Source organism: Lynx rufus, unplaced genomic scaffold (assembly GCF_022079265.1).
Source record: "Lynx rufus isolate CCGP_SWC_20201006 ecotype Redwood Valley unplaced genomic scaffold, mLynRuf1.p SCAF_7, whole genome shotgun sequence".
Taxonomy (NCBI): Eukaryota; Metazoa; Chordata; class Mammalia; order Carnivora; family Felidae; genus Lynx; species Lynx rufus.
Window position 1 is genome coordinate 48,445,834 of NW_025814889.1, and position 26,850 is coordinate 48,472,683.

Consider the following 26,850-nt stretch of genomic DNA (forward strand, 5'->3'; position numbering starts at 1 on the left):
AATGTGGATCTAACCCAAGGAAGCATTGAAGCAGAATCCGAATCTACAAAGGAACAAGGCTTTATTGAGAAGGACAGCAGCAATAGTAAAACTGTGCAAGAAAGTCATGGTTCATATATGCCACAATGGATTCAGTTCGAGAAGGGGAAATGGAATGGATTCTAACCAATAGACAGAGTGCTATTTAGCTTTATATAAATAATGATGAAAATGTTTACCAATTTTCAACTTTTAGAATCAAATTGTAGGTAAATGGCAGAGGGCTCCATAGAGGTACAAAACAGATATTATCAACTATGACAAATTAAAGAGAAATACAGGAGACTCTGGGAGATAGGAAGGAGGTAGAAGGAAGGATAGGGTCACTAAAATCTTTGTCTTAAAAAGTTGGGAAGCAAGAAGTTTTTTATATAGTTGATAGAATAATACTAGAAACTTATGTGTATTAATTAAAACTACAAAGGCATCCAATAAATGAATTGACAAAAAATATATAGCTATATTGAGAAAAGGTTAGAAAAAAGTAGGGCTGGTGAAGATGAACTAAATCTTTCATCAGTACAAGAAATAAACAGATAACCGCAAATATTTGTAAATCAAGAAAGATATGCATATTACTTAGAAATATGCAACAAACTAAAGCCAGAAGTGATTGAGAGACCAAAGTTGACAGAGACGGGACCAGGCACACTCACTTTCCACTATGAATATTTCTACTATTGGGTTTAAAAATCACATGCATGAATTTTTCGTCACTAAAATTTTCTCCATGCTTTTTATAAGGGGTGGTGTTGAAGAATTTATGCTTTGCTGCTAATGTAGGATGTTGCTTCTGCTTGTTATCTTGTTTTCTGCTAAGGGAAAACCTACAACAGTGAAAATTTGAGCGTTGGATTTCTGTTCTCATCAGGGAAGAAACTGATTAGTACTCTGGATTTGGAGTTGCAGTATGGGCACGTTTGTGTGAATTCTGTTTATTACTGTAATCATCACTTCCCTCACCTAGCCACCACTGCCATTGCCATCATTCTCCAATTCCACACAAAAAACGAAGTCAATACAAGAAATACAATTCTACTCATCAATGATTCTACTCATCAGTCTACTAAGATTACACATCCCCCTAGACTAGAACATGAATTGGAGGGACTAGGGGGAGCTTCCGCTGGGTCATTGCCCATCTCAATTCCTATATGCCCCCTACAGTATGAACATCTCACTGCACCATATTTAAATATACTATATACTATTTAACTATAGCAGTTGTTAATTCGACATACTTTTCAGTTTTGCTTAAGTTAGTCAAGTCACAGTATTACATTAGTTCAAAGGTCAAGCTTCTGCTGCTGTGGTTATCACATTCTATTTAATTCCATTTACAGTGAAGGTAGAATGATTTTATAAGCCCACAGTCATATGATAGTTAGAATCTTAGAGTTAGTTAACAGATGTCCTGATTTGAAGGAGGAAGAAACTAACACTTGGAGAAGTAAATTGACTGAAATTAACACAGGGTGGATTAGTGCTGAGTAGAAATGAATTTATAGTTATCTCATATTGTTCCTTCCTTCCTTCCTTCCTTCCTTCCTTCCTTCCTTCCTTCCCTCCCTCTCCTTCCTTCCTCCCTCCACCTCTTCTAAGGCACTAAGTTGGGCAAGCAGATATGAATAAAGAATAGACCCTACACTCACACAGTATATGGTTTAAAAAGATGTGTAAACCAATAAGTGTGATATAAATTCTATGCTAGAAGTCTGGTGGGATTTGGGAAAGATCAATGGGAAGCTACGAAAAGCTTAGAAAAGATGAAATTCAAATTAAATATTGAAGATGAGTGGCTGTTTACCAGTTGTATGGCGGAGTGATACATTTTAATCAGAGCGAGTAGCATCACTGAAGACACAGGGGCACGAGGTTGCAAGACCACCTCCCACCATTTTTTTAAGGAAATAGGAGGAGGTTGAGGGAGTAGGGAAGGGATTTCAGGCAAGATGAAAGAAAGATAAGTCTGGAGAAGTAAGAAGATAAATGGACATTTTGTGCTGTAATAAGTCATTTAGACTTTATTCTATGGGTAAGGTAGAGCTGCCAATTGAGTGTTAGCAATAATGCAACAATATGACTGGATCCATGCTTTCATTCTGGTGGCACTGTTGGTTAGACTAGAGGTGGGCAGGAAGCAGGACTGAAGCAGGGAGTCAGGTGGATGTTATTGTAACCCAGGAGGCAGATGATGATGGTTTAGAACATTTCCTGGCATTAAGTAAATCTTTGTAGAATGAATGAAAGCATAGTGATAGTGTTATCTCAGTTGAAACATTCTGACACTTAGTTGGCAGTTGTGTACCCAGATAAAAGACCAGATGAAATCTTGTTTACTATTTGAAAGATTGAATTACTTTATTTATAAAGTTTGAAGTTAAATGTAGTAACAGTTGAGTAATGAAAAGTTCTGGCTAACTGAATTTTCTGGCTAAATGAAGATGAAGTGAAGTTGCCCAGGATGATACAATGTCCCTGTAATATGAATATTTAATGTGATGTCTCTTAGGTAAATAATGAGAGTTCTCCCAAAAATTACTTTTTGAGAAGTTGAGCATTTTATAAAGCACAGATCCTTCTATTGAATAACCCAAATACCCCAAAACTCTTAAGGAAGTATATTAAAAATACAAGCTGACATTGTTACCACAGGCTATAATTAAGGGAAAAGAAAAAAATAGTTGTAACTCAAAAAGTTACAAAGGAAGCAAGTAAAGAGTTGCAGAAATCCATGAGAAAAGAGATACATTTTATTTTTTATTTTTATTTTTCAACGTTTATTTATTTTTGGGACAGAGAGAGACAGAGCATGAACGGGGGAGGGGCAGAAAGAGAGGGAGACACACAGAATCAGAAACAGGCTCCAGGCTCTGAGCCATCAGCCCAGAGCCTGACGCGGGGCTCGAACTCACGGACCGCGAGATCGTGACCTGGCTGAAGTCGGACGCTTAACCGACTGGCCACCCAGGCGCCCCAAGAGATACATTTTAAAAGTTAAGTGTGGTTAAACCTAGGAAGCTTGCAGATGGTTCTACAGATAATTTTAAAAAGCTTGCTCATGAAAAGAAATCAACTTTAAAAAGCAATGATAGTATTGTTTTTCTTTTTCAAGATTGCTTTGGGTATGGGGGTCTTTTCTGCTTCCACACAAATTTTAACATTGTTTGGCCTACCTCTGTAAAAAAGGCTGTTGGTATTTTGACAGCGACTGCATTAAATATATAGACTGCTTTGGGTAGTAAAGACATTTTAACAGTATTTGTTCTTCTAATCCATGAGCATGAAATGTCTTTCCATTTCTTTGTGTCATCTTGAATTTTTTCATCAGTATTTTAGAATTTTCAGAGTACAGATCTTTCACCTCTTTGGTTAAGTTTATTCCTAGGTATCTTATCTTATTATTTTGGGTAGGATTAAAGACCTAAATGTGAGACCTGAAACCACAAGAATCCTAGAAGAGAACTCAACCAGTAACTTCTTTGACATCAGTCATAGCAACTTCTTTCTAGATATATCTCCTGAGGCAAGGGAAACAAAAGCAAAAATAATCTATTGGGACTATATGAAAATAAAAAGCTTCTGCACAGTGAAGAAAACAATCGACAAAACTAAAACGCAACCCTACAGAATGGGGGGTTAGTATCCAAAATATATAAAGAACTTATAAAACACCCAAAAAACAATTAATCCAATTAAAACTGGACAGAAGACACAAACAGATATTTCTCCAAAGAAGACATCCAGACGGCCAACAGACACATGAAAAGATGCTCATCGTTACTTATCATCAGGGAAATGCAAATCAAAACTATAATAAGATATCACTTCACACCTGTCAGAATGATTCAAGTCAAGAACACAAGAAGCAACAAATGTTGGTGAGGATGTGGAGAAAAAGGAACACTGATGCACTGTTGGTGGGAATGCAAACAGTATGAAAACAGTATGGAGGTTCCTCAAGAAGTTAAAAATAGAACTACTTTATGATCCAGCAATCACTTTACTGGGTGTTTACCCCCCAAAATATAAGAATACTAATTCAAAGGGATACATGCAGCCCTATGTTTATTGCAGCATTATTTATAAGAGCCAAGATATGAAAGCAGCCTAAGTGTCCATCAATTGATGAATGGATAAAGAAGTGGTATTTTACAAAGGAATATTTAGCCATCAAAAAGAATGAAATCTTGCCATTTCAATAACATGAATGAGGCTGGAGAGTATCATGCTAAATGAAATAAGTTAGAGAAAGACAAATGTCATATGCTTTCACACATACGTAGAATTTAAGAAACAAAATGAAAAAGCAAAGGGAAAAAGAGAGAGAGAGAGAGAGAAAGAAAGAAAGAAAAAAAGAAAGAAAGAAAGAAAGAGACTCTTACTTATAGAGAACAATCTGATGGTTACCAGAGGGGAGAGACTGGGGGATGGGTGAAATAGGTGATGGGGATTAAGGACAGCACTTGTCATGATGAGCACAGGGTGATGTTGGAAGTGTGGAATTACTATACTGCACACGTGAAACTAATATAACACCGTATATTAACTGGAATCAAAATAAAAACTTTCAAAAAGAGCAACGATAGCAGTAAATCTGAAGTCAGTTCGGGGTTGTTTATTGTTTAGAAGAATGGGATCCCCACTTCCCACATCCTTCTTTGCTTTAGTCAACTGCATATGGCTACTGAATAAAAACACAGGGATCATTTTTAACCATATATGACTCATTGAACACAAGAGGACTAAAAATATAGCAAGAACTTTAACACAAGCAAGTACATCAAAACACAACTTTTCTCTTTAAGTCCTATTGACCTCAGTTTCTGGTTATTAGAACAGGGCTGGGAGACAAATATTTATAGTTTATTTTTTAGTATTTAAAAATGGTAAATTAATACAAAGTCATGGAAAAAATTGGAAAATTAAGAAAAACATAAAATGGCCAAAAAAAAAAAATTCTCCTAGGATCCTATTATTCAGAAGCTATCACTGTTAACATTTTAGCATATTTCTTTACAGTCTATTTCTAACATAGTTTTACAAAGAATAGAATCTTATTAAATAAAAATTTGTTCACTTTCCTGTTAATTTACCTTGTGAGTTTTCCCATGTCATTTAAAATTCTTTGTAAATATTTTAATTGGTTTATGATGTACCATTTATGAATGTATCACTGTTTTCTAAATTATTTTATTAATGTTGTTTCCACTTTTTTTTTTTTTTTTTTGCATCTTGGGCATAAATATTTGTCCAAATTTAAACTTTTTTTCCCTAAAAATAGATTAGTAATGTGAAATTACTTACTATTTATTGTAGTAATCCTTGGCTAAGCCAGACTGTCCTGAGACTTTGTTGCCCAGGAGATACTTAGCTGGCCCTATACAGTGATGGCCAATGTTATATGGTCACATCGGAAGTTGCATGGGTGAAGTTATAGTCATGTTAGGGCTTTCCATGATATTATAGGATCTCATCTTAACTAGATGGGTAATCATCATTATAACCCAAGTATATATCCTGTGAGGAAATGGGGGGGAGACTTTTGAAGCCATGCTCACTGATGACTGATGGCTGCTGGCATCATGTGTTTCTTGCTGAAATATGTATACTTTGAGTTTATTGCAGTAAAACGGAGTAAGTGGCATTAAGAATATATGTCTTTGTGTTCCATTTGCCAATTGTTGCAACTAATTTTCTATAGGTTAATTTTTGTCAGTGATTAGGTAGGACACATATTAAAGAGAGGTATAGCTAAATTAGAATAGGGATAGCTTCAGCATTTAATTAGAACTGTAATATCATTCATTGGGAAGGGGAGTCCACATTTTACAAACCTAGTAAATCTAATTCAGACAACAAACAAAATAAACGAAAAAATAAAAACAGGCTAATTGTATAAACCATAGAATGTGCTTACCTTACCAGAAAAGCCATTTCAGGGAAAGAAAATTCACCAAAGGATATCTTACCCTCGCCTGGGATATCATTAGGAAGTTTGTGGTTCTTCCAGATGAATGTGGGGGTTTCTTCCTTTGGAGTAGTCCTATTTACATGGGTGTCATAGGTCAATAGAACGTTGTACTGTGCCAGGGCATGAAAAAGAAGAAGGATGAACAGAAAAAGACATTTTAGGACTTCTGATGAGACTGTCCTACCCATTGACATTTGAATTTCATAGTAACACTTCTCAATGAAACAAGGTAATGTTTTGCAGCCAGGAGCTAGCTAGGTAGCATCCACTTATTGGTTCACAGCATGAAAGTAGCTTTAAGCTCCATGTGGGTCAATTATTTTGTTTCTTTATGATCATACATTGTATGAGTAACTCCTACCCAATATAGAATCTTGGCGTCTTTAGAGAACTAGTTCAAGCCTCTCATTTTATGAATGTTAAAAGAGAGACCAAAAGAAATTAATGGTTAACTCTAAGTCACATGACAAGTGAAGCACCAATGTTTTCCACAATATTAGGTTGCTTTGAAAACAATATATGGAGAAAATGCACCACAGGTAAAATCCATTATCTATTTTGATATAGGTCAAGGGGCTCTGAAATAATGCTGCATTTAAATTCTATCAATTACATACTTTTCAAATATCTTCTATCCTTTTGCTCTAATATGCTGTCTTGTACATGATACTAATTAGGCTTCTAAACGAAAAGGTTTCTTTTTCAAGCAATCCACCAATGGGATATATTAATATATCCTTACAATATTGCTGCATATATGGAGTCGGTTTTGTAAAAGACGTCTGAAAAATGACCATCTTTCTAAATTCAACACCATTCCCTCAAAACTTTCTGGACAAAAGTTTTACATCTTTAGAAATATACTTTTAATTTTTTTAATGTTTATTTATTTTTGACAGAGAGAGAGAGACAGAGCAGAGCAGTAGAAATATACTTTTAACTTGAAAGTATGATCTATAATTGCATATATTGAGGACAGTAAATATCCTAACATTCGGGTACAGTACATTGACTTTCTATTGAGGCTTTCTCTGGATACAGAATAGCTTATCTATATCCCTGTGTTTTGAGAATTAATCCCTGGTTGCCTGTATATACATATTATACAGCACAACTGCTGGCACTAGATTATTGGAAAACTCAACTAGATTTACCTTTATTGAAAAATTCAGCTAGATTTTCCTTCAGAGAGAGTAAGTGTACAGAACATTTTTTATATTGAAGAGCAGTTATGAGGATGATGTAGGATCATCATGTATTTACTTCTCTCCAAAGGAATCATTAGGTGCAAATAACTTAGAGGGGAGTATAGTTATCTTTGTAGTTACTATAATAACTGGAGCATTGGTGACACTTTTCTAAAGGTACTCCCATGAAATGTACATGAAATATAGCATTATATTAAAGGTTTATATAGTAACTGTAAACTATGGAGTAGTTTTCTGAAATGCTGCCCTCAAATTTCTGGTTTAACTTTCTCAATCTGGACATCTTTTCTCTAGCTTTCCATATTTCCCATTACAGATATCTTTTACAAGGGGGGGGGGTCAACGTATATGCCAAATGTATGACTTAAAGATGTCATAATGATCACATTGTAAAATTACATGAAAAAATGAATAACTCTTTGTCTTAGATTCCTAGTTATGTGAGGACACAATGTCTTAAAGAAAAATACTTTCTACTGACCATTTGGTTGGCTAGAACAGTGGCTTTCATAGTTTGCGATGGGCACAATTTTGGGTGACATACAGATAGGTGTTTTGATTTTAAATTAAATGCTGATCAGCCATTAATTATATTCCAGATAAGAAGCTAAGCAAGCACTGGAAACATGGAAAAGTAAGACCCATTCCCTTTCTTTAAAGAACCTTCATGGGGGTGCCTGGGTGGCTCAGTTGGTTAAGCTTCTGACTCTTCATTTTGGCTCAGGTCATGATCTCATGGTTTGTGAGACTGAGCCCTATGCTGTGCTGACAGGGTGGAGCCTGTTTGAGATTCTTTCTATGAATCTCTCTGCTCTCTCTCTGCTCTGCTCTGCTCTCTCTCAAAACAAATAAACTTTAAAAAATAAAGAACCTATATGTAGGTGAGGAGAAAAGATACATATAATGTGAATAAAAACATGACATTATAGGATGGCTTGTGCCAGAAATATTGCACAATTAATGATTTTTATGAGTTCAGATGAAGAGAACAGGGAATGTTTCATTGAAATTTTTAGCTGTGGAAATGAATAAACAATTCTTAGGACAGAAGTGTCATCCTATAATTGGTATCCCATCAACAGTCTGGTATTTATATCAATATATTCTGGCTAAGTATCTTATATAGAGTCAATAGAGTATGGATATTCTAAATAAGGTCTATGGGCCAAAATGCTTAAAGAATACAGTCTCAAGTAGGGCATAATTGTGAATTTGAAAAAAATAACTTGCAGATTTTTAAACACAACTTCTCTAATTCCTTTTCTATCACTTGCCTTGTAGTTATCCTTCCTCACCTAGTCACTTCACCCCAAATTCCTGATAAGAAGTCAGACATACTTTGTTGGTATCCACGGAGGTATACAGAAGCATCATAGTGTTGTCAATATCCCCACAGTTGTCCAAAGTCACAGGACCCGCATGCCCTAGGGTAAAATCAGAAAAAGTTAAGAGGTTATTTTTGACTTTTTGACAGAAGGTATGAAATAGGTTCAAATTGCCCTATTTTACTGAAAGATTGTCTTAATGAGCTAATCAGAAGGAATCTCCATTGGCTCCTAGCCCTGAGATCTCTGATGGATATTTATTTTAATGTTTATTGATTTGAGAGAGAGAGAGGCGGGGGGGGGGGTGGAGAGAGAGAGAGAAAGAAAGCATGAGCAGAGGAGGGGCAGAGAGAGAGAATCCCAGGCAGGCTCCATGCTGTCAGCACAGAGCCCAATGTGGTGCATGAACTCAAAAACCATGAGATCATGACCTGAGCTGAAATCAAGAGTTGGATGCTTAACCGACTGAGCCACCCAGGCACCCCTCTCTGATGGATATTTTTGAGAGAGATGCTAATTAGTATTTAGTTAGAAGGGAATTTTTTTCATTGCATTTAGGATGAAATAAAATATAATCAGCCAATAAATCCTTCTAATTATTAGTGAAAAGTTTTTGCTAAGAATATTTACTAAAGTAGTGAAAATTTCTCATATACCATGTGATTTCCTGGATTATCACATTATTAACTTCACATGTCCAGTTTTCAACAAAAATATCACAAGGCATAGTAGGAAACTGAAAAGTGTGGCCCAAATCAAAAGAAAAAATAAATAAGCCAGCAGAAACTATCTCTGAAAAAGACCTGATGGTGGATTTAATAGACAAATGCTTTAAAACACCTGTCTTAAAGATGTTCAAAGAATTTAAGGAAGAGATACATAAAGCCAGGAGAATAATGTATCAACAAAACGGAAATAGCAATAAAGAGAAGGAAAACCTAAAAAGGAAACCAAAAGCGAATCCCAAAACTGAAAAGTACAATCACTGAAATGAAAAATTCACTAAGGAAATTCAAATGCAGATCTGAGCAGGTAGAAGAAAAAATCAGTGAACTTGAAGATAGGACAATGAAAATTATTAAGTCTACAGAACAGAAAAAAAAAATTGAAATGAACAGAGCCTAAGGGACCTGTGCAACACCATCAAACAGACCACCATATGCATTGTGGAAGTGCCAGAAGAAGAAGAGAGAGGAAGGGGTAGAGAGAATATCTGAAGAAATAATAGCCAAAAACTTCCCAAATTTGATGCAATACATGAATATAAATATCCAAGAAGCTCAATAAACTCCAATAGGATGAATTCAAAGAGATCCACACTGAGACACATTCTAATCAAACTGACAAAAGCCAAAGACAGAGAATTTTGAAAGCAGCAAGAGAGAAGTGATTTATCACATCCAAGAGATACTCAATAAGGTTTTTAGCAGACTTCTCATTAGATGCTTTGAAGGCCAGAAGGTAGTGGGCTGATCAAAATGCCAAAAGAAAACCTTTCATCCAAGAATCCTTTATCCAATGAATCTGTCTGTCAAAAGTGAGGGGGAAAGTAAGACATCCCGAGATAAACAAAAGAGTTTGTAACCACTAGAACTTGATCTGCAAGAAATGCTAAAGGGAGTCCCATAGGTTGAAATGAAAGGACACTGTACAATAACTCAAAGCCATATGAAGAAATAAAGATCTCAATAAACACAAATGCATGGGCAATTATAACATGTAGCATTATTATAACAATGGTGTGTAATTCCATTTTTTATTTTCTACATGATTTAAGGGATGAATGTGTTTTTAAAAATTAGTCCCAAAACTAGCTTTATTATAACTGGTTTGTAACGCTACATTTTGGTTTTGACATAATTTAGGACACTAATGCTTAAAATATCCACAGTTTACATTTTTGGACACACATGTATAAAGATGTAATTTTGCAACATCAATGTCTGAAAAAGATGGGGATGGAAGTATTAAAGCTATAGAGTTTTTTTCAAACTTTATGTATTTATTTTGAGAGAGAGAGAGAGCACTCAAGCTGGAGAGGGGCAGAGGGAGAGGGAGAGAGAGAATTCCAAGCAGGCTCTGTGCTGTCAGCACAGAGCCCGATGTGGGGCTCGACCCTACAAACTGTCAGATCATGACCCAAGCTGAAATCAAGAGTTAGATGCTTAACTGACTGAGCCACCCAGGTACTCCTAAAACTGTAGAGTTTTTTTTAAATGTGATTGAAGTTAAACTGGTATAAAGTCAAATTAGAATGTAATAATCTTAGAGTGTTAACCATAATACCTATGGCAACCACAAAGGAAATAGTTAAAGAATATAAATAAAAAAAAAGACAGGAATTCAAACATTTCACTACAGAATAAATCAACTAAACACAGAAGAAGAAAATAATGCAGAAAATGAGAAACAAACAAAAAAAAAACAAATGAGAAACAAAAAAACAAATCTCTTCTTCTCAGTAATTACTTTAAATATAAAATAGATTTTATTTTGATTGGAGAATCAAAGATAGAGATTTGAAGACTGTATTTTTAAAAAAATGATTCTATATGATATCTATAAGAGATTCATTTTAGATCCAAAAACATAAATAGGTTGAAAGAGAAACAATGGAAAAGGATATTCTATGCAAATAGTAACTGAAAGAGAGTGGCGGTGGATATACTAATATCAGACAAAATAGACTTTAAATTAAAAAAGTTTATAAGAGAAAAAGGATAGTGTATATTAATAAAGGTTTCAATACAGCAAGAAGATATAATAATTATAAACATCTATGCACTTAAAAACAGACTACCAAAATACATGAAGCAAAAATTGGCAGAATTGAACAAAGAAATGGACAGTTCTACAATAATAGTTGAAAATTTCAATACTCCACTTTTTTTTAAATTTGTTTATTTTGAGAGAGAGGGAGGGAGAGGCAGAGATAGAGGGAGAAAGAGAATCCCAAGCCGGCTCTGCACTGTCATCACAGAGCCCAGTGTAGGGCTTGGACACACAAACTGTGAGATCATGACCTGGAGTGAAATCAAAAGTCAGACGCTTAACTGACTGAGCCACCCAGGTGCCCCTCAATATTCCACTTTCAATGCTGGATAGAATAACAAGACAAAAGAAGTTAGGAAATAGAAGACTTGAACAAATACATCAACTAGATCCAACAGACAAACACAGAACAATATAATACACATTGTCTACCCGACAATAGAATACACATTATTCTTAAATGCACATAGGGCATTTTCCAGGATAGACCATATGTTAGGCCACGATTAAGTCTGAATAGATTTAAAGCGACAGATATTTTACAAAATATCTTCTCTGACCATAAAGTCGGAATTCAATAATAGAAGGAAAGCTGGAAAATTCACCAATTTGTGGACACAAAAAAATCACTCTCTTAAACAATTAATGGATCAAAGAAGAAATCACAAAGGAAAAATTTGAAAACCTAAAGACAAATACAAATGAAAACATAAAATACCAAAGCTATGGGACACAGCAAGAGCAGTGTTAAGGGGGGGGAATTTAAAGATGTAAATGTTTACACTAAAAAACAAAAACACATGCAAGTCAGAAATCTAACTTTACAACTTAAGAAACCAGAAAAAGAAGAACAAACTTAACCCAAAGCTAGCAGAAGGAAGGAAATTATAAAGATTAAAGCAGAGGTAAATGAAATACAGAAGAGAAAAACAACAGAAAAAAGTCAATGAAACTAAAAGTTGGTTCTTCAAAAATAGCAACAAAATTGACAAACTTTTAGCTAAGTAGATAAGAAAATGACTCAAATTACAAAAATAAAACATGAAAGTTGGGGACCTTATCAATTCTACAAAAAAAATATTATAAGCAATTCTATAGCAACAAATTGGATGTCTTAGATTAAATGGACAAATTTCTAGAAACATAAAACTTACCATGACTAAACCATGAAGAAATAGAAAATTTGAATAGATCTATACGTAGTAAGGAGATTGAATGAGTAATCAAAAATCTCCTGACCAAACAGAAAAAAAAAATCTGGATCTAATTGCTTTATTGATCAATTCTACAAACATTTAAAGAATAATTAACACCAATACTTCTCAAATTCAAACTTAAAAAAAAAACCTGAAGAGGAGGAAACATTCCCTAACTCATTCTATATGGCCAGATATCTGATATCAAAGCCAGAAAATGACACTAAGAAAAGAAAACTATATCAATATTCCTAATAAACACTGATATAAAAGTCCTCAACAAAATACTGGCAAACAGAATTCAGCAGCATATTAAAAGAAATATACACCAGGACCAAGTAAGATTTATTCCTTGAATGCAAGGATAGCTCAACATATAAAAGTTGAGAAAGTTGATATATTATATTGATAATATACCACAAATAACAGAATGAAGGAAAAAATGCATGACCTTATCAATCTGATGAAAAGAAAGCATTTTACAAAATTAAATACTTTTTCATGATAAAACATAACAAACTAGGAATAGAAGGAAACTATCTCAACATAATAAAATCCATCTATGAAAAACCCATAACCACATCATACTTGATGGTGACAGACTGAAAGCTTTTCCTGTAAGATCAGGAACAAAGCAAGGATTCCCATTCTTGCCACTTTTATTAAACGTAGTACTAGAATACCTAGCCAGAGCACTTAGGCAAGAAAGAAAGAAATATAAGTATCCAAATTGGAAAGGAAGAAGTGAAGTTATCTCTAATCACAGATGATAAGACCTCATATGTTGAAAATTTTCAATGTTCCACAAAAAACTGTTAAAACTAATAAAAGAGCAAAGTAGCAGGATAAAAAGTCAACAGTCAAAACTCAGTTGCATTTTTATACAGTAACAATGAACATTCAGAAAAGGATATTAAGAATACAATTCCAGTGGCAGTTACAGGCTCCCATTTATGGAATGAACAGGTCATACCGAAAAATGATACAGGAAATATAGTCAATGTATAGTCAAAGGTATAGAGAATATGGTCATTGGTACTGTAATAGCGTTGTATGGTAACAGATGGTAGGCATACTTGTGACAAGCATAGCATAAAGTATAGACTTGTGGAATCACCATGTTATATGGCTGAAACTAAGGTAACATTGTGTGTCAACTATATTTCAATAAAAAAGAATATAATTCCATTTATGATAGTATCAAAAAGAATAAAATACTTAAGAATTTACTTAACCAAGGTGAAAGACTTGTACAAAAAAAACCTCCAAAATTTTCTGCAAGAAATTAGATATAAATAAATGGAAACTTCCCATGTTTATGTAATATAAGAATTAATATCATTAAGAAATCGGTATTACCCAAAGCAGCCTATAAATTTAATGCAATCCCTGTCAAAATGTCAATAATTTTTTTTTGCAGAAATACGAAAAGCCATCTTAAAATTCATATGGAATTTCAAGAGATGCTAAATAGCCAAAACAATTGAAAAAGAAGAACAAAGCTGAAGGACTCACTTCTTAATGTCAAAACTTACTACAAAGCTACAGTAATCAAAATAGTATGGTATTGGCATAAACTCGGATGTATACACAAATGGAATGGAATAGGATGTTCAGAAATAAACCCTTACATATATGGTCAAATAATTTTCACTAAGGGTGACAAGACCATTCAATGGGGGGGAAGAGTCTTTTCAGCAAATGGTGCTGGGAAAATTAGATAGCCACATAGCTCAAAATCCATCCTGACTTAAATGTAAGGCCTACAACTATAAAACTTAGAAGAAAACACAGAGCAAAAGTTTCATGACATTAGATTTGGCAGTGATTTCTTAGATATGATACTAAAGGCAAAGGCAACCAATGAAAAATTAGGCACACTGGACTTCATGTAGATTTAAAAACTTTGTGCATGAAGACATTATCAACAGAGTAAAAAGGCAAATCACAGTATAGGAGAAAATATTTGCAAATCATATATCTGATTCACTATTAACAGCTAGACAAAAAAAAAACAATTCAAAAAGGAGCAAAAGACTGAAGAGACAATTTCTAAAGAACATATGCAAACATATACATTATCAACAGAGTAAAAGGGCAACTCACAAAATAGGAGAAAATATTTGCAAATCATACATCTGATTAGCTATTAATATCCAGACAAAAAACCCAAACAATTCAATTCAAAAAGGGGCAAAGGACTGAAGACACATTTTCTAAAGAACATATACAAATGGCCGATAAGGCCAATAAGCACATGAAAAGGTGCTTGATATTGCTAATCATTAGGGAAATGTAAATCAAAATTACAATAAGATGCTACTTCACACTCAGGAACATGTGTTGGGAGCTTTGGGATGGTGTTGTTATGAGAGGTTATGGTAGTTTGAGTGGTGACACAGGGTCCCAGATCCCTAAATGATAGAAAGGAGATATGGAAGGACCAAAATCAAATGGCAGAGATTTCTCTTCTTCCTAGTCTCTAAGCATTTTCGGGACATCACTGCCCAAAATGCCCTGTGATGAGCCTGTTATAAATACAAAGTCCAAGCCATTTGCCCTTTCTTTGGGTTTGAAAAATTCTGAAATCCTAAAGCATCACCTGGGGTCCAAGATATTGAGAACAGCAACCCCAAAATTTATGCAGTGATGTTTGCCTCCAAGTTCAAAGTTATTTAGCTGTTGATCCATCTATTGCCAACCCCCCTCTTTGTTTCCCTAAGTCCATCCACAAAGCCCATATTTCTTCAGCTTTCTGTAAAGTGTAAGTTTTGTTGCTGCTGTTGTTTGCTCTTAGGAGACCAGTACCTTCAAAAGTGAGGTTCTTGAAGGCATGAGCAAATTTGGGGGTGGTAATAGCTTCTCCATTTTCAAGAAATATCTTCAGCATGTGTCCAAAGAGCAAGACTCCATTCAAGTAGGCAAGAGCAAAGTCATTTTTTGCCTGAATGAGAAAGAAAAATCTTTTGAGTCCCAAAAAAGAGATTCTGGTCTTGAACCTGGAACAAAACATTCTTGGGGTCAGCAGAGTAACCAGAAAGGTAAAGGGATATTAGGAGAATTATAGGGGTGGTAGTAAAAGTAATCTTTTGGAAAATATGTCCTTGAACCAGGGTTCTTTTATTATCCTTGTGTCAAAATTTTGCATTTCCTTGGGATCAATAAACCTGAAACACTGCCTTTAGGGAGGTACTTCCTTCCCATGATGGTGAAATCTATTATTTCAACCAGGAAGAACAACAGGCAACATTTTCATAATTCTTATGGGATTTTGTACAGAAAAAAAGGCTTGCTTGTACTTTAATGTTTTCACAGAGAGTAAAAGAGAACAACAGTAAAAACAATTCCCTGGGGCGCCTGGGTGGCGCAGTCGGTTAAGCGTCCGACTTCAGCCAGGTCACGATCTCGCCGTCCATGGGTTCGAGCCCCGCGTCAGGCTCTGGGCTGACGGCTCAGAGCCTGGAGCCTGTTTCCGATTCTGTGTCTCCCTCTCTCTCTGCCCCTCCCCCGTTCATGCTCTGTCTCTCTCTGTCCCAAAAATAAATAAACGTTGGAAAAAAAAAAAAAAAGAAAAACAATTCCCTGCCCTTCAGTACCCTGAATAGAACAGGAAGAGTTTTGATTGGATACCATTGAACCTGCTTTAGAAACAATTCTCAACAGTTGCTATCTTCACAGAGTTGGGTTATGGATTAAAAGTCTTGTGCCCCCTGAGACTAAGTGAATTCTGTCAGCTTGGCCATTTTGGACTGTCCACCTGTTAAGAATCACACTTTCAACAGAGCCTAGAAGCTGCGTGAGTGATATCTGAATATTACACACAGAAGTGTATTCACTGGAAAATATAAAAAGAAAAAATAAAACGCCTCTCATTGGTTTCAGTGTCTTTTGCTGAAATCATCATTTAATGAGATAAAAGGAATCCAGTTAAGACCCAATCCCCGGGGGGTCTGAGTGGCTCAGTAGGTTAAGCATCCAACTTTGGCTCAGGTTATGATCTCGTGGTCTGTGAGTTCAAGCCCTGCATCAGGCTCTGTGTTGACAGCTCAGAGCCTGGAGCCTGCTTCAGATTCTGTGTCTCCCTCTCTCTCTTCTCCCCACTCTGCTTATGCTCTGTCTCTGTCTCTCTCAAAAATTAAAATAAAGATTAAAAAAAATTAAAAAAAAACCCAACTCCCAAAGTGGTTGCAGCTCCAAATTTTTGCAGCATTGTGAAAAAGAGGGTTTAGAATTTCTAGTCTAGGAAAAAACTGTTGTACTCCCCAAGGTACCCAACTTCCCTTATAGCTCTTCAGGTCTGGCCCATGGCTTGCCATCCCAAGGTTGTTCAGGGTCCTCGGGACTGCTTCTTCCCTCTTCTTCCCAGTCCTAACCTGCTCTCAACTGACTCTGAGGGCAGAATACATTTGATGAATTTAATCAAGCTAAGGTATAGTGACTGACAAGGCCTAATGGAGTATTAGGGTCAGGGGCCCCTGTATTATAATAAGGTGGCCATGATTTAATGTCCAATTGGAGGTTTTCTTTTCTTTCTTTCTTTCTTTCTTTCTTTCTTTCTTTCTTTCTTTCTTTCTTTTTCTTTCTTTCTTTCTTTCTTTCTTTCTTTCTTTCTTTCTTTCTTTCTTCCTTTTTCTGGAATCAGTGCTAAACCAGATGAAATGCTGGATAAGAGGAATAAACATGACTCTCCTGGACAAGTTTAAACAATGGCCAACTTAATTATAATAGAGGACAATGTCTTAACCTAGGAATATATATCTTTAAAGGTAGAATTTTGATATCAGCCCCAGCAGAAAGTTGCTTTAGGTACACTGTTTAGTTTCTACCTTCCCTAAGTTAGTGGGGCTTCTTCCTGTCTTCCCACATCGTCACTTCCATTCCAATATTACAGAGTGTGCATTGTCGTGCTGGCCCAAAGCCCAGCACAGTGACCTATAGTAAGAGGGTTTTTTTGTTTGTTTGTTTGTTTGTTTTAATTAAAAAATTTTTTTTAATGTTTTTATTTATTTTTGAGACAGAGAGAGGCAGAGCATGAGCAGGGGAGGGGCAGAGAGAGAGGGAGACACAGAATCCGAAGCAGGCTTCAGGCTCTGCGCTGTCAGCACAGAGCCCGACGTGGGGCTTGAACTCACGGACTATGAGATCATGACCTGAGCCGAAGCCGGATGCTTAACCGACTGAGCCACCCAGGCGCCCCTATAGTAAGAGTTTTAATATCAGTAATCCTGCTATTGCATGTAGTTGGTCTCAGTTAATATCTGTTGAGTGAATGAGAGTAAAAAAAAAAAATTGCTTTCTTTAGAATTTGGGTCCTACATAGGAGAATAATATATTACCCTTGACAAAGAAAAGAATAATATATACCCATGAAACTTACCCATGATAAACTTTTGGAGAAAGAGCTATTTGAAGTGGAATTCTCAGGATGCAATGTCAGGACAAGGACATTTTTCATATAGTCTGGGGCGGTGACATTATCCGCGAAGTATACGTTACTGTATTAAGAAGCACAAGTTCCTCATGAAAATTAGGTTCCTCCAAAACCAGATATGGAGCTTCCACAATTCCCACAAACTATAGCATCAGCCTAGAAATAGTTTAGAACATTTTTTTCCAGTAGCCTGAAAAACTTTCTGCTTTCCCCCAGATAGGTTTATTTTCTCCTAACATGCTAAGTTGAGTAAGAGGGCTTAGGCAGCTGTCATTCACATACACAAGTGGAAAGGAAGATCAGAACACAGATACCTCTTTGAGGGAGTTTTTTAGGCTCTGGACATGCGAGCTACAGCTCGCTTTCAAGGCTTACTGACCTTTGGTTTATGTGTGGAATCTTTCTTTTCTTTAAGAAAGACTAAACATTTTCTCTAGCACTGCCAGCAACTTGATATTAGTGTATTGATCCTCGTATCCTCAGCTCCTAGGTGATATTTGGCACATTGTGGACCCTCAATACTGTCTGAGATTGTGCTGCAAGTCATATGGTTTCTAAGCTTCCAAATCATTTGAATGTTTTAATATGCAAAGAATCTAACATGTTGGAACTGCTATAACTAAGATGACCATCATTTACTATTCAAACAGTAGGTGAACACATCTATGCACTGAGGACTAGGTTGAATATTTTCCTCATATTATCACATCTAATCCTAAAAGCACTCCTATGAAGTGAGTATCTTTATTCTCATTTTACAAATGAGAAGATTTAATCTCAAGATTAAGTAATACCCAAGAGTCAAATGAACCACAAGTGTCAGAATTAGAATTTGAAACGAAGTTATGTCTATTCTCAAATGAAGCTCATGATCTACCAAAAACATAGCCAGGTGTCCTTAAAGACCAGTGACAAAGGAATGCCTACACTTTTGCCCCGGGTTGAAGATTCGCTAATAGTAAAATCACACCAACTTGGCTACATTGAGGACTCCTACCACAGAGCAAAGCAACTGTCAGAGCAGCTGTCAATGTGGTTGTAGGAGTGAAATGTTGATAACTTTGTCCTCTTTCCTGTATTTTGCAACTAAAAGGCTAAGTTGATTGATAAGACTATCTTCATGAACAAATAGTAGTCAAACAGACCTGCAGTCCCTATGTTTCCTTCCTCTTAACACTGTGACACGTACATTTAGTGTGGGTGAAATGACTAGGCAAATATGGGAAATATGTAGTGCAGTAACAGTGTCTAGGTTAAGGACAGACAGGTAATGATTAATGGTGCAGGCAGATAAGTGATGTCATACGATCTAGCTGATGGGGCAAGAAGCACAGGTGTACCGGTGACAACTTCTGTAAGTTTAATCTGACTCAGATACTACCTTGGCAAGGTTTGTAGGGTCTCCAACCATATTAGAAGATGAGTGGTAAAATATAACACTGCATATTATTTATATTTGAATTTAAAAAATAAAAATTGAGAAAGAAAGAGAAAGAAAGAAAGAAAGAAAGAAAGAAAGAAAGAAAGAAAGAAAAGTATGTCTGTACTATATTTATGTTTTAAAGAAAAAAGAAAGAAAGTGTCTATCCTCCAGAATTTTCTCTCCTTTGCTCTAGAGAATTACAGAGAATAAAATTGCCACCCATGACTAAACCACACAGGGCAGAGAAGCAGTCATTTAATTGGAACTTTCCTCTTACAAAGGTGGCAAAGGATAAGTCATCTAGGATCAAAGGCCATTAGCAAAAGAAAGCAGAGATATGTCCCACATTCCTGAAAATAATGCTATTGGATTGGGTTATTAGTTGATTTATCACTGCCTGGAAAGACCTTAAAATCAGGCTGGGGGCCAAGATCCTTGTAGATGAATGGACATGTAGATTTAATGGGTCATGAAACTTCTGTATTTAGACATGATAGTGATATCAAAGATATGCATATCTGCTAAGGCTACAATCAATTAAACAAAAATGAGGCTGTGATGCAAGAATGAAACTTGATTGTACCGAATCCCATGTAAGTCAGTGCAAAACAAGAGAAAAGAGAATGTCTCTTCTGGAAATCCTGGGAGTATTTCCTTTCTGAAAAGAGAATTCTTTCCAATATTACACCTACTTGAATAGATCCACTAGAATAATCACAATATCTTCAGCCACTGCCCGGTCACCCTTGAGGGACTTGATCGTGTCTGGTGTACCACACACAACAATCACTAGAGAAGAGACAGCAAAACAAGGAGAGAAATACACAATGGTCTACATTCAAACACGTGGGAACCAGGCGCCCGAATCTGAACCCAGTATGTCTGTGCTACATTTATGTTTCAAGGTTAACACCAATTCCTCAATTACTCTCTCCCTTGCTTTTTTCCGTTTACAGTCATAGAGTCTGAGTAGAGCTGCATGGAATCTTAAAAAGAATCCTCTAGTCCATTCCCTTAACTTTATTGATCTAAAGAGACTGGAAGACAAGATGTCAAAGGGTTAAAGAACTAGGAGATGGCAGAGCTCTAATATGCAAGTTTATGAATCCAGCTCAGTGTTTATTCCATTATACCTAAAGGTTAGAGGAGTTACATAAACTATTTTCATTGATAAGCGCACCTCACCAATTGTTAAGTGGTTCAAAAAGTTATAGTAAAATTAATGGGTGAATTTATGCCATGTTTCTGAACAAGCCCATGTTCCTTCGGCTTTGCTTGAAGCTTCTCAACTCAGAACTCAGTCTTAGTGATTTCAGTGGCAGGGTTCAATCCGGTTCTGTGAGCTCTCGTACTCATTGGAATCAGATTTCCCAAATGCATGACTCTATGAGAAAGAGGAGTTGGGGTACATTGGATCTTTTTATATACTATGTTGTCCAATAAACTCCTTAGAGACATGAATACTTCTTTTTAGGGACATCTATACTTCTTTTTCGCCCCACATCTTGCCAATGATTTGTACATGGAGGGTTCTGATTATGGCAAATACTTAAATAATGACAGTAGATGATGATTTGAGTGATGCTAGGAATTCTTACCAAACAAGCACGTTCCCTCATAAGAAATGTCCACAGTTGATCCCTTTGCTTCTGATTTATTCTTATTTGTAAAGAGAATTCTTGGAAAGTGAAACAAATCACCTCACAGCTTAGTGAGCATGATTTTATCCCACATTTGACCTGTCACTGGGAGATGACTAGGCATGTGGGATATACATTAGAGGAAAATGAGACGATATGCTAACCTTGTAGTTTTGCTTTAGGCCAGATAATCAGTAAACATATCCTCTTGGTCATCAGGGGACCAGGGTTCAGAATGTGTGAGGATTAGTCATAAATCCAATAATAGATTAGATTGAGGTGAATTTAAAAAGCAGTTTATTGGGGCACCTGGGTGGCTCAGTTGGTTAAGCGTCCGATTTCAGCTCAGGTCATGATCTCACAGCCCGTGAGTTTGAGCCCCTCATCGGGCTCTGTGCTGATGGCTCAGAGCCTGGAGCCTGTTTCCGATTCTGTGTCTCCCTCTCTCTCTGCCCCTCCCCTGCTCATTCTCTGTCTCTCTCTGTCTCAAAAATAAATTTAAAAAAACATTAAAAAAATAAATAAAAAGCAGTTTATCGATGGTGGGTCATGATATCATTTTGGTTTATACAAGCTAGACTTTGGCATCATTATTACTTTCATGACGCTAATGTATTTATTCAACACTACTTTTCTCCTTTCTCTCATAGGAAAAGGTTTTAATCGGCAGAAGGACTAATATAATGGAGTTGCATGCAACTGCCGATCTCCCCAGATAAACAAAATATATAGAGGTAATTATGATAACTCTGTGCTGGTAGATTTGTCAAAATGACTCTTAAAGATGTAGTAGTTGTGAGGAAGAAGTTGGCAAAAAATTATCTCCATGTCCCCTTACCATTGCTTTTCCTGTTCTGGTTCATTAAGATATCCTGAAACTGGTCATTTCCCCTCAACATATCCTTGAAGCTAAGTTCCTGAGAAAAATAGGAAACTCCAGCCTCCAGAGCATTGAGGTACCTAGAACAGAGAAAAGAGAAACTCTAAGAAACAAGTTTGGTTTCTGCATGACCTTCCATGTTGTTTGCTCATTGTTTACAGATCTGTTGTGGGACTTGTTCGTCTAAACTTCATTTCCACAATCAACCCAACCGATGATACACATCATGATATCAATAGTTTGGATGGTGGGATCTAGTTTGGTAAAGATATAAGGATAAGTTTTAGGGAATCTTCATGTATATATACAAATAGGAGACATTTGGTGGGTTGTTTATAATAGCTTCCTGCTATCTGCAGAAGGAAGGCTACTTTGCTCTATAAACCCCATTATCACAGATAAGTTGAAACCTTTGAGTCTACAGTGCAAAAATTCAGAGTTGATAGGAATCATTTATCTTCCCAATGAAATGGACCTTTGTGGGCTCTAAGCTCACCTCGAAATTTCCAGGATGAGGCCTTAAGGTTGACTCTTTAGGTCCCTAGATGTGCATTCCCAGTGGTACCCTTACTATTCCGCATACTTAGGTGGAGAGAGACTGCAGAAGCAAGCAGCATCGTGGTGGTGTAGACAGTAACACAACCAAAAGATTCCTTCTGCCACCTGTGCTGGAGTTGTGTGAACCTTGTAATTTTATTTTAGCAATGGTGCCTGATATCCTGTTCTCCTCCCGCTCCACTTATTCCTCTGAGCGATCGGGAGACAAATTATTTCTAACTAGCTGTAGGTATTGGCAGAATGCATATTCTCTGGTATCACATCTTTCACAGTAATGTGAAAGCAGTAACCATTGTTTTTCACTTTCCTTATCTGTAAAATGGAACTTGTACTTGTTCTCCTTTCTTTAGAGGATTTACTATAGGGGATCAATAAAAGTAATGTGAAAGTACTTTGAAAGCTAGAGTGCTGCAAATGTGACACATGTTGATTGTATTTATACCATGTTTCCTTTGGCCCTTTTGCATTTGTGTGTTAGAAAGTGGGCTGGTGTCCACTCCCAGTGCTGTTTCAGATGGAAGGTGCATCTGATAATAACTGGATGGCCTGCCAGGATTCTGTGGCCTCTCTCTATGGCAAGTGCCAGAAGCATATTAATGGTCCTGCTCACCAGAAACAGTCCTCAGTCTCGGTGCCATTTTTGAAAACATACGCAGTGTTCCAAGAAAAATTTTTGAATGGCAAATTATTGGCCTTCCAAAAGTTAACCAAGAAGTATATCAGCTTCCTAGCTGGAGACAGCAGCCTGGTTAAAGTCTCTTTGTAGTCACAAGATAATCCAAAACTCCCAGCTGAAATCATGGGATAGTTCAAATCTGTGTCAAGGCTATGCCAAGAGGCAAGAAAGAAACAAACATCAGGATTAACTTCAGTAGCACAAATACAATCCCTCTTTAAACTGTTTCAAACTGTTTCCTGTGGTTGGTTATAAATGGTAAGTAAGAATGAAATAGGGTCACTCAAGCAGGTTTCTAACTTAAATAGGTGTCCCTCCCACACAGGTAAATTTTAAAACGTTTATTGAGCATATGTTATGTTTTAAGATACTCTGCATATTTTCATGTATAATGTGGCTTGGTTCCAATTTATTCTAAAAGGAGGGGGTGGTCATAACATCGGGGCTGGGACATATGGCCTTTGGGGAGTAGGGCTAAGAAGACAGAGGATGGGCCATCATCAGGGCCTTGACATATGCCAGAAATGCTGTTCCCCTTGGCTCTTTGCCTGGCTGACTCTTATTCATGCATCGGGTCCTGGATTAAAGATCCCTTCAGCCATCAGAAAAACCTTTCACTGATACCTGTGACCAGGTAATTTTTGGGTCAGTATGTGTTTACTATCTGCCTCCTCCACTAGACTGCAAGCTCCATGAAGGCACAGATCACGTCTGGCTTATTCACCTCCGTATCTCCAGTCTGCCTGGGTCATATGTGCACCGTCAATGTGCACTTGATAAAGGAAGGAAAACAAAACCTCCTTTTCATCTTGAGCGCTAGGTGTCCTGCTTGCACTTAAACTCCCTATGTTCACAGTCAAACTTACTTTTCTTTTCATTTTTCAAAACCATTATTCATTTCTTTTAGTGTTTTTTGAACACTTTTCATCCCTCACTCTGACATCCAATCAGGTATCAAATCAGTTATCAGTTATTCTACCCTTAAATATCTTTAAAAGCTCTCCTTCCTTTCCAGGTCAACTGCTTGCATGCTAATTCAGCTCTCCTCCTCCCCTGATGACTTTCCCCATCAGTGTCTCCTGTGTGCTCTATTCTTATTCTTCCCAAAGTTGAGCTGCTTCTTCCCTGCACCATCTAAGTTGTTTCTGATGCAAATCTAATTAAATCTGCTTCCCTCACCTGGAACTCGTGACCTCCCCAATACAGCCCTACTTAATTTTTCTAGTTTTATCTGTTATCCCCCTACTCATCTCTTGCACACTGGTTGATACTGACTTTCACAAAATGTCTACACTTCTTAACTCCTCATCTCTACTCATTAAAATCTCACCTATGCTTCAACACTCAACTCGTATACCATCTCCTTCAAGAAATCCTTCCCCTTTTGAGCTAAACTCTTCCAACCAGAGGGAGCTCCTTTCTTCTCTGAACCCCACAGCTTCTTGTTTGTGTTTCTTCAGTTGAGCTTATTATACTCTGCCTTGTACTGGTTACCAATGCTCTTGTTGTCTTCTCTATTTTACTGGGCAGGGGGCTGTGTTTTACTTAATTTCTCTACTCTGACAAAACCAAAGTGCTTCTTTGCACACAAAAGGTTTCATAAATAGTCAATCAATTTTCCTACTCCTCCTTTCCTTCTGAGCACATTCTATTGCAAAGCAACAAGTGGTCAGATTAGACGACGACTGGGAATGAATGGAAGGAGAAGAATCTGTATTTGCCTGCATTTTAGTAAGGAAGATGAGCTGAGAAAGTGCTTCCGTGGCATGCAGTGGGTGTGAGCATCTCAGAGTATTTGTACAGCTGGTAGGAAGTGTCAGAGGCAGACTTTGCAACAGAAATTTCAGAAATTCAATGTGACCTTCCAAAATCTATTGCATGGGGGTCCTTTAGCATAGTTTTCTCTGTGTAGACAAAGGTGATCCTTGATTCAGGGGAAGACTGAACAGATGAAACACAGGCAAAGAAGAGGGCTTTAGATTTAGGGAAGGTGTGATCTGGCAGAACAAAATGTTTCATGGTGGCGAGAATTACACTGAGTAAAATGAATGGAAGAATGAGGGTGATTTTCGCCAAGGCAGAAAAATGTTTTTATTGTAGAATATATTGGAAGCGTTGTTTTTTTTTTTCCTAAGCTGAAAAGGGCACCGTGCAAGGTACTTTAATATGTTAATTATATAATCCTCAGTGCTGTGAATTGAGTACCTTTCTACTTCCCTTATTCTGAGGACCTAAGGATAGAACCGAGCCCTGCTAATGCCCAGGGTGTTGTACCTTCCTGTGTGTTTCCTCTGCTCATACTTTAGTAAAGATTTCCTTCATTAACTCCTCAAATTATCCAAGTTCATTGTCTTCTCTGTTCCCTGTCAGGACTCTTTTTACCTATACCATGTTGCCTCTCGGGCTCAGATGTTAGTAACTGGACGTGAATAGCTACTGTCCTTCACCTCATGGTAAGCAAAGGTAGAGCTACCTGGACAAGGGAATGACACTTACAGAGAAGTAGCAAAATGTGAGGGTTCCAACACCTCTGGTTGTGTTGCCTTGACTAGACTTCTGTTTGATAAATCATTTAAATAGTGATACCATGTCCTGACTTCAACTTACGGTAGCATTAAAACAACAAACCAAACTACTTACTACATCTGGAAGGTGGAATATGTACACGAGGGCCCCACAAGGACACAGCCCATCTGTTTTTTATTCTGTAGGGGAAAAAAAGAAAAAGAAAAATCAGTCTCTGAAATAAAAGCAATGAGTAAATGGACAGGAAAGAAGTGGCAATGAAAAAGGCCTCTAGAAGGTTAGAAAGTAGGCCTCTGAAGAAAGGAGCAACTCATGGTGCCTTGGGTTGGGGACGGGACACTAAGGGATAAAGAAATCTGAGAAAAAGAAGATGCTGCAGGTGGAAGGAAGGGTATTCTGCTGAAGGTAAGAAGGATGAAGGTGAACCCGGGTTCTTTGTCAAGAGGAGGATGCAGGGCGGGATAGGAAGGACTGATAGACTGTACCATGAGACATACCTGTGGGCCAGACTGAGGAGAGACTAGATTTGGAGGCGCTTTGTGGGATGAGGGCAAGTTTTACTTTTAGGGAGGGCTATGAAATGGGGCTAAAGAGAACAAAATGCAGTGTGACCAGTTGGGTGACTACAGATCGTGTCTTGTACTATTTATGAAGAGGAACGTGATTAGGAACATCCCATCCCTAGTCTTAGAAAACCAGAGTATGCCTCCCTCTCAAGAGGTGGAAGGAAGAAATGCACACTCCTAGCATCATAAAGTGGAGTTTGTTAAACTCCCCTCGCTCATCCCTGGCCCTCCCAAGATTGAGAATGACTGATGTCATCAACCACTCTTCCCCATGTGAGTCTACCTGTCTGGTTGGTGTAATGCTATCGATTAAAGATTTAGAGCCATGGTTCTATGTCCAGTGCTCTGCTTCTAGGAGAACCTTTCTCTGGGTTTCTGTAGTAAAAAGGCTTCTCACACACCTTGTGGCCTCTGGAGAGCTTAGAACATTCTTTTGCTCCATAAAGCCCGGGCTGAGGTGGGGAGTTGGGAGGAGGGAGTAGGCAAGAATCTTTCCCCTCCCATTTCCACCCTTTAACGTTACAGTTACTACTTTAAAATTAGGTTTCAGATTCAGCTCTTAAGCAATTAACCCGTGACTGCATCTACGGTTATGACCTGAAACTGAGACCTCTGGTACAGGGCTTTAGAATCCCT

At 37.1% G+C, this 26,850-nt stretch overlaps 1 protein-coding gene across 2 annotated transcripts in view; it reads right to left on the reverse strand.

Annotated features, from left to right (window-relative positions):
* The window catches only part of GUCY2C (guanylate cyclase 2C), an 82,396-nt gene that overhangs the window by 35,576 nt on the left and 19,970 nt on the right, over window positions 1-26,850 (reverse strand). For both annotated transcript variants that reach the window (XM_047065800.1, XM_047065798.1), the window contains exons 3-10: window positions 25,763-25,827; window positions 23,057-23,272; window positions 21,847-21,968; window positions 20,061-20,157; window positions 17,892-18,009; window positions 15,323-15,458; window positions 8,560-8,645; window positions 6,012-6,123 (exon numbers count right to left, since the gene is read on the reverse strand). In XM_047065800.1, coding sequence (XP_046921756.1) covers window positions 6,012-6,123; window positions 8,560-8,645; window positions 15,323-15,458; window positions 17,892-18,009; window positions 20,061-20,157; window positions 21,847-21,968; window positions 23,057-23,272; window positions 25,763-25,827 — 952 coding nt within the window. The remainder of the gene's footprint in view (window positions 1-6,011; window positions 6,124-8,559; window positions 8,646-15,322; window positions 15,459-17,891; window positions 18,010-20,060; window positions 20,158-21,846; window positions 21,969-23,056; window positions 23,273-25,762; window positions 25,828-26,850) is intronic.